General features: G+C 47.4%; 1 protein-coding gene across 3 annotated transcripts in view; it reads left to right on the forward strand.

Moving 5' to 3' along the window:
- NUB1 (negative regulator of ubiquitin like proteins 1) overlaps positions 1–13,517 on the forward strand; it is a 28,439-nt gene extending 14,922 nt beyond the window's left edge. For 2 of the 3 annotated variants that reach the window (XM_028135565.2, XM_054726017.1), the window contains exons 8-15: positions 3,490–3,596; positions 7,588–7,774; positions 8,410–8,517; positions 9,637–9,789; positions 11,131–11,277; positions 11,696–11,791; positions 12,297–12,474; positions 12,694–13,517. In XM_028135565.2, the coding sequence (XP_027991366.2) occupies positions 3,490–3,596; positions 7,588–7,774; positions 8,410–8,517; positions 9,637–9,789; positions 11,131–11,277; positions 11,696–11,791; positions 12,297–12,474; positions 12,694–12,872 (1,155 nt within the window). In that variant the 3' untranslated portion in view covers positions 12,873–13,517. The remainder of the gene's footprint in view (positions 1–3,489; positions 3,597–7,587; positions 7,775–8,409; positions 8,518–9,636; positions 9,790–11,130; positions 11,278–11,695; positions 11,792–12,296; positions 12,475–12,693) is intronic. The other variant, XM_054726018.1, reaches the window with a different exon arrangement.
- The last annotated feature ends 704 nt before the right edge of the window (positions 13,518–14,221 follow it).

Consider the following 14,221-nt stretch of genomic DNA (forward strand, 5'->3'; position numbering starts at 1 on the left):
GGTCCCGGGTTTGATTCTGGTCAAGGGCACATGCCTGGGTTGTGGGCTCGATCCCCAGTAGGGGACATACAGGAGGCATCGGATCAATGATTCTCTCTCATAATTGATGTTTCTATCGCTCTCTCCCTCTCCCTTCCTTTCTGAAATCAATAAAAATATATTTTTCAAAAAATTTATGGCTTGTTTTTGTTTGTTTCTAAGGGGAGTGGAAGAGACAGAGATAGAGGGGAGAGAAAGAGAGCGAAACATTGATATGACAGAGACACATTGATCGGTTGCCTCCCACACACGCCTGACCAGGGGTGGGGATCAGATCTGCAACCCAGGTACAGGTCCTTTTTTTGTTGTTATATTTTTATTGATTTCATAGAATTAGGGAGAAGGAAAGAGAGATAGAAACATCAGTGATGAGAGAGAATCATTGATTGGTTACCTCATGCATGCCCCCTACTGGGGATTCTGCCCCAAACCTGGGCACTGGGAATCGAACCCTGACCTCCTGGTTCATAGGTTGACACTCGACCACTGAGCCATACCAGCCAGGCCAGGAATCAAACCCACAACCCTCCAGTGCCCAGGCCGACATTCTAACAACTGAGCCATGCTGGCCAGGGCATTTACAGCTTGTTCTTGGATTTGCTGTCGGAACCAAGCTGGTTTTCTAGTTATTTTATCTTGGAATGTTACAAAGGATCAGAAACAGTTTTCTGTCTCCAGCTTATAAACAGAGGATATAAGCATACAATGCACAAAGCATATTCACTGTAATTTCCAGGGCAGAGGTACAGAACAGCTATGGTTAGGCCTGCGGACTGAAGGGTACCTCACTATCCTGTAGCAGTGACTGAACATTCCCGAGTGATGTGATGCCCTGCCTTCAGTATTGGTGGTTCGGTGGGTTGATTTTACTAGAGGGCCAAGGGATGGATTAGAGTGGGTGGCTGGGGAAACTGTAGTTTGGGGGAAGAATGACAGGTGATTCTACGGTGTCTCCCCTGTCTTCCCACTCCCCCCGTCCCTGTTCTAGAATTTGGAATAGATAGGAGGGTGGTTTTACCTTTGGACACATCCAAGGGGTTCTGTATGTAGCAGCACTGTACAACCTGGACCCTGAGCTAGGTCTCTAAACTGGAGTCCAGTAACTTCTTACAGCAAAAAAAACTAGTGACTGTGGGTCTAGGTAATTTTGACTTTTCTATCTTTAAAGGACAGTCTTGAGGAGGTTTCACTATATGAATTATTCTGTTAAAACTAGAGGCCTGGTGCATGAAAATTCATGCACTGGAAGGGGGGGTCCCTCAGCCCAGCCTGCCCACTCTCACAGTCCAGGAGCCCTCGGGTGGGAGGCAACCCGGCGATCAGGGGAAGGCGATGCCCCCATCACACCTCTGCTGCTGCCACTGCCGGCAGTGCAAGCCTCGGCCAGCCCTGGGTACCTGAGCCTCGGGCGGCCCTGGATGGCTGGGCAGCCGCCATTCGAGGCTTGCCTGCGCTTTGGGCATCGGCTGAGCAGCTGCCATCCAAGGCTTGTCTGCGCCTTGGGCCGGCCCTGGGCAGCTGGGGGGCTGAGGGGACTAGGGGACTCCGGAGGCAGGTGTACGGAGTGGCCAGATCTGCCTGGATGGTGGGCCTGGCCATGCCGCGTACCTGCCGCCCTGGTGAGGCTAAGGGGATTGGGCGCCGCCATCTTGTGGCTGTGGCCGCCGCCATCTTTGAGGGCATGGCAGTCAATTAGCATATTCCCTCCTTATTGGCTATGGGCTCCACCATCTTTGTAAGGGTGTGATGGTCAATTAGCATATTCCCTCTTTATTAGATAGGATTATTGAGGATTAAAATTAAGTTTTAATAAGAACTTTGTAACTGCCAGTGGATTGGTGCTTGCTTTATTGTTTTTTATTTTCATTTTTAAAAAATACGTTTTTAATGATTTCAGCAACGAAGGGAGAGGTCTAGAGCAGTGATGGCGAACCTATGACACGCGTGTCAGCACTGACACGCATAGCCATTTCTGATGACACGCGGCTGCTGAGGCGGCCGCATGCCGAGGATGAAACATTTGCTGCTCCTGAGGATGAAACATTTGTGAAATAATGTTTTTTCCTCAAAGTGACACACTACCTGAGTTATGCTCAGTTTTTTGGCAAAGTTTGACACACCAAGCTCAAAAGGTTGCCCATCACTGGTCTAGAGAGATAGAAACATCAATGATGAGAGAGAATCATTGATCGACTGCCTCCTGCACACCCCACAAAGGGGATCCAGCTTGCAACCGGGCATGTGTCCTGACTTGGAATCGAACCGTGACCTCCTGGTTCATAGGTTGATGCTCAACCACTGAGCCACACAGGCTGTTTTTTAACTGTAGGAATTATTTGTCCAGTGCTCTCTTATATTAAACTAGTGGCCCAGTGCATGGATTCGTGCACATTGAAAGGAAATTAATTAGAATTCCTGGGCCAGCGCCTTGGCTCGAAGGGTGTCTGTGGAGTGAGTAGGGTCCCTCTGGCAGGTGGGGTCCGTCGGCCTGGCCTGTGGGGATCTGGCTGAAACTGGCTCTCCGACATCCCCCGAGGGGTTTCAGAGTGTGAGTTGCTGTTGTAAAGGGTGTGGAATACAAACACAAGTGTGCAGTACACCAGATTCTGGGCAACAGTGCCCCAGGAACAACATAACCCATGGCCAAAGGTGGAATCGCATGGCCCCACGGTGCGTCACCGAGAACTGCCGTTGCCAAGTCACCGCAGCTTGGCAGCTCCTGCATTGAGTGTCTCCCCCTGGTGGTCAGTGTGCGTCATAGGTACCAGATGGTCGGACGGTCACTTAGCCTTTTACATATATACTAGAGGCCAATGCATGAAATTCGTGAAAGAGTAGGCCTTCCTTCCCCCAACTGCCGGCACCGGCTTCCCTCTGGCATCCGGGACCCGGGCTTTCCTCCAGCCACCGGCAGGCAGGCACCTGGGACCCGGGCTTCCCTCACAGTCCCGGCTTCGTCCAGAAAGATGTGCGGTCTAATTAGCATATTACACTTTTATTATTATAGAAGATAGATGATGACATCCAGGTCATTTTGGAAAACCTTTGCAAGGTTGAATTACATAAGTGAAATAAAACTTTAATTATATTTTCTTATTTTTAAAAAATATTTTTATTGATTTCAGTGAGGAAGGGAGAGGGAGAGAGAGATAAAAACATCAGAGAGAATCATTGATCGGCTGCCTCCTGCATGCCCCTACTGGGGATCGAACCCGCAACTCAGGCATGTGCCCTTGACTGCAATCTAACCCGGGATCCTTCAGTCTGCAGGCCGATGCTCTATCCACTGAGCCAAACCAGTGAGGGCTAATTATATTTTTTTTAATTTGGGCTTTTAAATTAGTTGTGATCTCTTTTTTAAACTTTGATTTCTTTAGACTTAATATGCTTTTAATATAATGTTTCATTATAGTTTAAAGGGATGTTTTTAAAATCCTCTTTTTTTCTTAGGCCCTTACGTTAGCTATGGGATATCATGAGAAGGGCCGAGCTTTCCTGAAAAGAAAAGAATACGGAATCGCCTTGCCTTGTCTTCTGGACGCCGACAAATATTTCTGGTAGGCACCTTTGTACTTGGTGAACACGAGGTATAAGGAAGATGGCCCAAGATTATCTGCAGCACCCTCCCAACTTCTGTACGCCTCAGACTTCCGGTTTTCACCCCAGCAATGGTTAATGTGAAAGAGTAGTTACGGTGTAGGCCGATTGGTAAATTCTTTCTTTTCTAAATATTTCTAGTTGATCTCTTCCCTGTAAAGAGTGTTATAAACATGTGCACTTAGGTTTTTACAACAAGCACGTAGGACATCACATTTGTTTTCTGCGAGGTGGTGTCAGCCTGAATGGCCCAGTCTCCAGCCCCCATCAGCTTTTCATCCATTGGCTTTGGTGTAGATGACCATTCCCCAAATCCATTGTTGTTTTTGGGATGCAGAAGTGATACCTTTCTACTCCTGCATTTGTTGCTAGAATTCTTCTGAAAAGAAATAGTTTTCTTCATCAGCTGTTTGGTTATGGTGAGGTACTATTTGTACTGAAAGAATAAAATGCTTGGTTCTTTTTCCTTATTTTCTTGTCCTCCAGAATAAATGAGTGTATTGCTTCTCGGCCTTTTGCCCAAGATCAAGTGCAGAATAAATGAGTTGGCTTCCCTAGCATCCTCCAAACATGACATTACCAATGAGGTTTTCTTTCTAAGTATCAGAATGGATTTTAACACATTTGCTGTGTTTCACACCTCAGTGTTAAATTGGCCACCTGTGGCCGGCGGGCAGGGCTTGCCTCCTTTTGACCTAATCCTGGTAGTCTCTGGTCTCTGGTGCCCACGGTGTTCCAGAGTCATCGTGGGCATTTCCGGTTCCACACCAGGAGCCAGCAGCTTCCCAGCGACTCCTGTCCTCATAGTGGGAAATGGAACTGAGAGACGACGACCCAGGCAGATGAGACATTTGAAAAACAGATGATGTTTGAAATGATCAAAATGACTTTCGTGTCATTTTCTTTTCGGTTTTGATGAATTCCCAAGATATACTGTACACTTCAAGAAGATAAATACAAATGTGTGTAGTTTGCCAACTGTATTGGCAGCACCCTTGGGTTTTAAGTGAGTGAATCCCAAATGAAGCAAAAAGGGAGCGTTGTTGTCTCCAGTATTGGAGGAAGGGCGACACTTGAGGTTGCTAGGACGGGCGTGGTGCCGCTAGGCTTTCTTCCTCGCCACTGTCTGCTGCTTGCTGCGCGACTGTCACTGCACTGCTGCAGGCAGTGCCGGCTGGAAGTTCGGTCCCTAAAATGCAGGCAAATTTCTCCTTTCCTCCCATCGTTCCTAATTCATTAGGGAAAATTTCGAATGTAAAAAAAAATAGGGGCTGGTATAATGAATTCCCGTGTACTCATAATCCAGTTTCAGCAAGCAAGACATGGCTGGTCTTTGTCGGTCTGTATGTGCCTCTCACTCCTCTGACCCTGGGCAAGTCCTCCCAGTGATTCTCAGGTCTTGGGGAGCTCCTGAGCAACAGTGACTATCCCTTCAGTTTACAGCAACATGTTCAGTAAGTAGTAGATAGAATCCAACAATACCCGTCAGTGTCTTTTAAGTAGAGGATGACTTTTTTCTGAGGATCTGTTTATTAGGCCAGCTTATTAGCATAATTTTTGTGAGTTTCCCCTCTTCATTGAGGAGATCAAATCTAATGCAAGTCGGTCATGTAACTAGGAGAAGTTTCAGTTCATTTCCTTTCGAACACTTTGTTTCCCCTCTTCTCCAAAAGGCTAGAAGTTCTATCAGAACTTTGTCATAACCTTGGGGAGTGTGGTATCAAGAATAGTTTCTTTCCCTACTTAAAATAAGAAATGGGAGTTGTGCTTTTGGACAAGAGGGAGTAACCAGGACTAGATTTACCCTCCCACCTGACATAACTGAAAAATTTACCCTCCCACCTGACATTTACCCTCCCACCTGAATAACCAGGACTAGATTCACCCTCCCACCTGACATATGTTAAGTATTTACCCTCCCACCTGACATTTACTTGCTCCTGGAATTGGGCAAAATGTATGAAAACATAGGTTTTCTGCAATTCAGAACAGTGATCCCTGAGGTGGAGAAACAAAGGTGGGAGCCGAGGTGTGGTGGTTCCAGGCTGCTGGGCAGGGAGCAGCCCTGTGTGTTCTCCCCGAGTGGAAGATGAGCTGGGAATCAGGGGAGACAGCTTTGTGGAGTCCCGTGCCTGGCCTTCCCCACCCTGTTGTCTGTGTCCATAGGTAATACATACATACATGTAAGATCTTTGGCTAATCTCTTCCCACACCTCTCTACTCCCCTCTGAGATTCGTCATTCTGTTTCATGTTTCCATGCCTCTGGTTCTATTTTATTCACCAGTTTATTTTCTTCATTAGGTGTCTTGTTCATTTATTTTGGTTTATAGATTCAGTTGTTGATAGATATGTATTTAGTGCTATTTTAATGTTGTTCTTCCACTTTCTCCTCCTCCTCTTCCTCTTCTTAAAGACTACCCTTCAACATTTCCTGTAACACTGGTTTGGTGCTGATGAACTCCTTTAGCTTTTTCTTGTCTGTGAAGCTCTTTATCTGACCTTCAATTCTGAATGAGAGCTTTGCTGGCTAGTGTAATCTTGGTTGTAGGTCCTTGCTATTCATCACTTTGAATATTTTTTGCCACTCCTTCTGGTCTGCAAAGTTTCTGTTGAGAAATCAGCTGACAGCTGTGTGGATGCACCCTTGTAGGTAAATAACTGCTATTCTCTTGCTGCTTTTAAGACTCTCTTTGTCTTGCCCATCCAGCATGGCTCAGTGGTTGAGCATAGACCTAAGAACCACAGGAGGTCAGGGTTTGATTCCCGGTTGGGGCACATGCCTGGGTTGCAGGCTCGATCCTCAGTGTGGGGTGTGCAGGAGGCAGCCAATCAATGATCCTCATTATTGATGTTTCTATCTCTCTATACCTCTCCCTTCCTCTCTGAAATCAATAAAAATATATTTAAAAAACAAAAAATTCTCTTTGTCTTTAACCCTTGGCATTTCAATGATGATGTGTCTTGGTGTGGTCCTCTTTGGCTTCCTCTTGTTTGGGGTTCTGTGCACTTCCTGGACTTGTAAGTCTATTTCTTTCACCAGGTGGGGGAACTTTTCTGTCATTATTTCTTCAAATAGGTTTTCAGTATCTTGCTCTCTCTTCTCCTTCTGACACCCCATAATGAGAATGTTGGTATGCTTGAAGTTGTCCCAGAGGCTCCTTACACCATCTTCATATTTTTTTACTCTTTTTTTTCTTTTTGCTCTTCTAATTGGGTGTTTTTGTTTCCTCATATTCCAAATCATTGATTTGATTCTTGGGATCCTCTACTCTACTGTTGAAACCCTGTAAATTATTCTTTATTTCAGTTAGTGTCTGTTTAATTTCTGACTGGTCCTTTTTTATGTCTTAGACATTCTCACTTAGATCCTTGAAAGTCTCACTAAGTCCCTTGAAGCTCTCATTAAGATCCTTGAGTAACCTTATAACCATGGTTTTGAATTCTGTATCCAGTTTGCTTGCTTCCATTTCTTTCATTTGTGACATGTGTCTTTGTCTCCGCATTTTGGCTGCTTCCCTGTGTTTGTTTCTGTGTATTAGGTAGATCTGCTATGTCTCCTGGAATTGGTGAGTGACCTTGTGTAGTAGATGTCCTGTAGGGCCCAGTGGTTCTGTTATGATTTATCTAGATTGGGTCTCAGCATCAGTATTAAAGCATGGTCTCCCCATGTTTGCTTGGGGATCTGACACAGTGATTCCAACTTCCACTTTATGCTAGGCTTCTTTCCCAGCATAGCAGTGTGTGTGTGTGTGTGTGTGTGTGTGTGTGTGTGTGTGTGTGGGTGTGTGTGGTGTGTGAGATTATAAATATGGCTCCCTTCATAGACATCGGGTCTCTGTTTTAGAGCAGCCAGTCTTTGGAAATACACCAGAACTGGAGAAGAATCCCAGGAATTCCCAAAAGGGTGTGTAAGGCCCTGTTTCGGTGATGTCATGCCTTTCTCTCCCCAGTGAGTGTTGCAGAGAGCTGCTGGACACGGTGGACAACTATGCAGTGCTCCAGCTGGACATAGTGTGGTGTTACTTCCGCTTGGAGCAACTGGAATGCCTTGACGATGCAGAAAAAAAATTAAACTTGGCCCAGAAATGCTTTAAAAATTGCTATGGAGAAAATCATCAGAGACTGGTCCACATAAAAGTACGTTACTGTAATTAGTTAGAGGTGTTATTGAGCCCGTTTCTAGAATTTGAGTTCATTTCTACCGCAGTGTTTAGACTGTGCCCAGAGGCGATTGGCTGTTACTTTGGTCTGTGCAGCATTTAGCCCAGAGGAACATGGTCACCTCTTCATGGAACCCCTCTGATCACCTGACTGAGGGGGCAGGTGACTGTTCAGTAGAGTCTATTGGGAGATTAAAATGCAGAAAATAGGTATTTTGAAGAATAATAGTTCCCATGAATGAGTCAGCTCAAGTGCTGTGATTTGAATAAGGATTTTTCTCAGGTGATTTCCACGTCATCGGAATGCTGCTTGGGGATGACAGGGAGCATAAGCTGTTCCTGGTTTGGGTTCTGCATACTTCTCACTGAGCACCGGGGCCACTGCCCTGGAGATCTGGAGACAGGTTTTCTGATACCATTTCTTCCATGTGGGCCAGAGGGGTCATTGTCCTCTGGAATCTTCCCCGTGACCATCAGCAAGAGTAAAAATACAGGCATCTTAGTAATTCCATTTTACTCCCGTGGAGGTGAATGGAATTACAAATGCGACTATCATTGACCTGTACTTAGAAGTAAGACAGTTTTATCCTTTTTCCCTCCCAATAATTTTAGGGAAATTGTGGAAAAGAGAAGGTGTTGTTTTTAAGACTTTACTTGCTTCAGGGTATCCGAAATTATCACAGTGGAAATGGTGAAGAGGCTTGTGAGTATCTCAACAAGGTAAGAAAATGAACACTCAGAGCAGTAACCATTTCACCTATGTTTTGTTTTGTTTTTTAAATCTTCACCCGAAGACATGCTTCTATTGACTTTAGAGAGAGAAACATCTATCTGTGGCCTTCCATATGCACCCCAACACTCGGGGGATCGAACCTGCAACCCAGGCATGCTCCCTGACCAGGAATTAAACCCACAACTTTTTGGTGTACGGAACAGTGCTCCAACCAACTGAGCCACCTGGCCAGGCCATCTATGTTCTTTTTTTTTTTTTTTTTTTTTATCCCTAGAAGTTAGGTATTTTATAAACTCAACTAGAGGCCTGGTGCACGAATTCATGCATGGGTGGGGTCTGGCCGGCCCACCCCAATCGGGGCTGATCTGGCGGGGCCGGGTGCCGCGGGCAGTTGGCTGACTGGCCCCGCCCCCTGGTCGAACTCCTGGTCGAGGGGACAATTTGCATATTAGCCTTTTATTATATAGGATAGTTTGTGACTTGTGATGACCATAGATCTGTTTCCCATCCCTTCTCTCTTAGATTACCATAAACATATTTGTATTTATTAGGGGTCAGGCCAGATGCCACACAATAAGAAAACCTTTAAAAGATGGTGACTTTAATTGGCTAGAAGTTTCTTTGTGTCATCCAACCACCTAGAGGCAAGCAGGCCAGGGCAGCAGAGGCCCTGCTATGGCATTGAAGGTTGGTCTTGTCAGTGCCTCTTCCAGCCAGCAGAGGGGGCAAGTGAGTCTTTAGAGAAAGAACCAGAAGTTATGCCCCTCAATACTGCTAAATGCAATCGCCTGGACTTAACCAGATGGCTACCCCCAGCTCAAGGGAGAGTGAGAAATACCTCTGCACAGCTCAGATTCAGGGAATTTATTGCAAAAAGGAGAGGATGAAGGAACCAGCCCCTTCCTCACTATTCAGCCTATTTTCTCCTGTTACGTTGTGGATAAGTCATGTGAGCAGTGTTGCCTGTCTGCATTTTCATGGAGAGTTTTTAAAGCCTGACACTCCCTAATTCCCATTGAGAATAGTCTAATCTCCTCCAGGCTTAGCTCTGTGTTAAATATTATTGTTGCATTGGTTGTATGACTCTTCTATTTTCCTGTCTGTAGGCTCGTCAGCTCTTTAAAGAGCTATATATTGATCCATCAAAAGTTCACAATTTGTTGCAGTTGGGTTTTACTGCCCAGGAAGCCCGGCTTGGCCTCAGGGCCTGTGACGGGAACGTGGACCACGCAGCCATCCACATTACCAACCGCAGAGAGGTACCTTAACGTGGTCTCCGGACCCTGGTTTGCCGCCTGTGCTGTTAGTAGGTGTGAAACCTGAAGCATAGCCAGCTCATTTCTGAAGTGCCTTAGCTCTCGGATATGAAAGAACAGGAAAAGATAATTCCATAGTAGGTATTAACAAGGAACTCCGCCACCTCAGGCTGGGAAGTCAGGAAGAGCTGGTCATTTTAACTGCGTTCAGTTTCAGACAGTGCAGTCTCTTATCGCCTGCTCTGGTGGCAGGTAGCTCCTAAGTACAGTGACCCAAGCAGTCTTCTCTCGCTTTTCTATTTTTATCATAGTACAGTGCTGGAAACCCTTGTACAGGGTCATATTTTCCCATAGGGCCATGGTTGTGGTTTGAGATGGTATTCTTGCCTAGAAACATGAGTCAAATCATAGGAACAACCAATATTATGTTATGGAAGTAAAGGCACAAAATTATCGTTTAAAACAAGTAGAAATAAGTACACTGAAAGAACTGTAGGATTTTGGAGTTGGAAGGAACGTTACATGACTAATATGCTAGTTTCACAGTAAAGAAGCTGAGGTCCGGAGAGCGTTAATGATGGGATAGTGAGAGGTGGAACCACCTTCTTCTCTCTGACACACGAAGCTGGTGTAGATTGCCTCAGGTCCAGTAGCTGTAAACCCAGCCACAGAAATCTCCGGGTTGAGGCAGAGACTCAGAGAGCCCGATTCTGTGTGCTTGCATTTGTCGCAGGCTACTTCAGTGTTAATGGGAAGCAAACATCGCTGATACCGTACTTACTACTGGACCATTACTTGATTATCAGCAAGATTTCTTTAGCATTTGGAAAGCCACTGTTTTAAAATGAGATAATTTGAAAAATCATTCTCATCGTTTCTTGCACCTTATAAACCCAGAGTGTGGTGGGGGAATCAGCAGCTATGGCATCACCCAGGACCCCTCCCCCATTCAGAATCCACATTTTATCAAGAGCCCAGTGATTCATCAGAGGCTGAGCAGCCCTCCCACCCATGCAGAATGTTCTTCCAGCCCCTCCCTAGAAGGGGTCCGTCCACCTCTCTGGGACCCAGCAGTGAGCTCGCTGGGTCTGTGTGGCAGTTCTGGTGCTGGCTGGTGGTAGCTATGAGGTGCTCTCTTCCCCTCTGACTGAAGTCTCCTGCTCCCACTGGCCTGCACCGGGAGCCCCTCCAGAATGTCTGCCCTGCAGCCCTCATGCCGTTGACAAGCCGAGACTGGCAGGGGGTCACCTGCCTTCAGCCCCACAAATCCTGTGGAGCATAGATTGAAAAGGCTTTCTACAGCACCTCAGTCCCCACTTAGTGAATTTTGCTGTTTTCCTGAAGGAATTGGCCCAAATAAGAAGAGAGGAAAAAGAGAAGAGAAGACGCCGCCTGGAGAACATCAACTCTTTGAAAGGAATGGGCTACTCCATTCACGCAGCCAAGCAGGCCCTCCATCAGGCCAGCGGGAACCTGGATGCGGCCCTGAAGGTAACACCCGTCCCCTGAGCAGCCCCTCTTCTGGGCCCCGGCACCGCTTCCTCCACTTCTCCACTTGAGCTCCTCTCCAGTGTCCTTCCCACTGCATGGAGCCCCACTCCTATGGGCCCTCCTTCCTGGTTTGGATCTGAGGGTCAGTACTGCCTTGTCCTCGAACCCGTGACAGAGATAGCATGATGGGCCTCATCTCGTCCCTACCTTTGGCAGGAAGCCTTTGAACACCTGCCTGCCCACCCAGCCCCATTGGGGTCCCTGTTCTCTGCTTCCACAGCACCTTTGCATAGTTCACCACACTGTCCCCAGGGTGTGAGCCCTGTGGCTGCGTCCGCCTGGCACGTAATAGCTGCTCAGTCTCTGCACAAGTGAGCAGGTGTTGGTGCTGAGTGAAGGCTATTCTTGTGTGTTTTAGATTCTTCTCAGTAATCCCCACATGTGGTGGTTCAGTGATTCTGATCCCAACACCAACAACCATCAAGAGAGCCCTTCCCAGGAAAACATTGACCAAGTAAGTGAGTCATCGGTACCCGCTCCGCCTGCCCGGCCTCGGGTGGGATTGGTGGGGTGACAAAGCTGGCAGGGGGACAGGGCTGAGCCTGGCTCCCCGGACTCCTGGTCCAGCCCAGCACCGGGAGTTGCGGTGGGTGGAAGGGGAGCAGGAGGAGTAAGAAAGGTCTGTGGAGCTCCTCGGTCCACATTTGTCCCCCTTCGCATGAGGCCTTAGTAACGAGGTTCGGGTAGCACTTGCCTCAGCCCATGAGCTCCCGCCTTTCTGATGACCAGGCACCAACAGGCGGGAGGCCGTCTTCCTCCACGCTTCCCAGGCCGAGTGATGGTGCTGGCGAGCGGCGTGTGCAGAAGGCCCGTGCTGGGACACGCATGCCGAGGGTTTTAAAAACCTATTCCCTTGGCAATAAGGCTGAGCTGGCTGCACGGGGGACAGGAGTGTTGGATGTGTGCCAGCTCCGGGCAGCCCAGCCTCAGCATGGCCGCCACCCCGTGTTCTCCCCCAGCTGGTGTACATGGGCTTTGACACAGTAGCAGCCGAAGCCGCCCTGAGAGTGTTCAAGGGAAACGTCCAGCTGGCAGCTCAGACCCTTGCTCACAACGGAGGCAGTCTTCCTCCTGACCTGCAGTTCCCGCTGGAAGATTCTCCATCAACGCCAACCACGTCCCTCTCTGATTCTGCAGGTCGGTCTGGGCCTCTGCACACGGAGGAAGAGGAGGGTGGGGATGTGACATCGGTAGACCTCCCTGGGGACTGAGCAGGGCACGGACATCTGACCCGGCTGCGTGGTGTGGCCAGGGCAGTTGTGGCCGAGCTGACGTGGATCAGTGCGGTCTCTCGTGGGGTTTTCTCCGCTTTGTGTTCTCCGTCGACTCACTTGTCACTGCGTGACTGTGTTGCAGGAACCTCTGGTGTCTCCACAGATGAAGATATGGAGACAGAGGCCATCAATGAAATACTGGAAGATCTTCCAGAACATGAAGAGGATTATCTTGACTCAACTCTGGAAGACGAAGAAATTATTATTGCAGAGTACTTATCCTATGTAGAAAATATAAAGTCAGCAACAAAGAAAAACTAAATAATGAACAGAAAGAAGCACTAAGTTTCTGCTTATAAATTCCATCATTACGAAAAGTGTAATGCAGGTTTTCCCTTTTTTTCCTTCTTACTTTTCTCTAATTTTGCTCCAGAGTGCTTCCTACTTGAGTGTAGGAGGGGCAGGCAGGGGACAGGGACGGGTAAAGTTAGTGGAGACTTGGGGAGGGGGCCGGGGTGTGGTCCCTCAGGGTGATTTGGGGCAAGAGCTCCCTGCTGGGTTTCTTTCCTCCGAGAAATGGGAAGGACTGGAGAAGAGGGCCTGGGGAAGGTTGCAGGTGAGATCATGGGGAGGGAGCGCTCCGATCTGTCTCCTCACCTTGCCTGGCTCTCCTGCCCTGAGCCCACGGCTCCTCTTTCCGTTCTTCCCGTGATGCAGCTCTGCCTTGCTGCTTCACACTCTGCCCCGTCCCTGAAGGTTCTTTAAATCTCCAACCATTCCAAGCGCTTTGGGGGCATAAAAATGGGCATCAGCTTTAGCAGCCAAACCGAATTATGCCAGACGCTTCAGCCTGCAACGTCAGTGTTTTATGCTCTTAGTTTAGTAAAATATGCTCTTGAAATTCAGAATTTATATGTGTTCAAATTCTTTACAAAAATAAAATTTATTAAATAGGAAAGTCTTAAACTCTTAACAAAAGCACTTATTTTTAATTAGCATTTTCAGACGCTATACTGCCACATTAAACTCACTGCTGGCTGAGTTACCTACAGAGATTAAGATACGTTTTCTGCAGATTTTGTGGGATTTGGGGGGATATAGATATTACAGAAGACTCTTTCTAAAGGTACATGGCCTCTTACTGGCTCCAATGACCATTCTCACGGCGCCATGCGGTCCTCTATAGATGGATATTAAATGAAAACTTCTGCCACGGGCACTGCCGGAGTCAATGGCCAGATGTGTTCCCACGTCGCTGGAAGCTCCCTGGCTGAGGGCAACGGGCACTGCCATGTCTTGGGACTGGCTGAAATGCTGTCACTTTTCCACTAGTCGTTTTCATAATGCTTGGGCAGCAGTCCAGTTGGAATGGGTGGAAATCTTTTCTTGTCATTCTAATATGGATGATACAGAGAGAAATAAAGGAAAATATATTCAAAACTTGTCAGCCTAACTTTGCAGTAAGTTACTCAAACTCCTAAACTGTTCAAGTGTTGAAAATGCGTGGGTGGCCTAGAGCATCATTTTGATTAGAAACTTGCTTCCACCAAGTTCATGTGGAAATCCAAACATCATTGCCTGTTATAAAAAGGTGCGTGTAAAAGGCAGGGCAGGGCTGATGGTGGGGAGCAGACTGAGTGAGGAGGGGAAGAGGGATTGTGCTGACAGCC

Source organism: Eptesicus fuscus, chromosome 14 (assembly GCF_027574615.1).
Source record: "Eptesicus fuscus isolate TK198812 chromosome 14, DD_ASM_mEF_20220401, whole genome shotgun sequence".
NCBI classification, from domain to species: domain Eukaryota; kingdom Metazoa; phylum Chordata; class Mammalia; order Chiroptera; family Vespertilionidae; genus Eptesicus; species Eptesicus fuscus.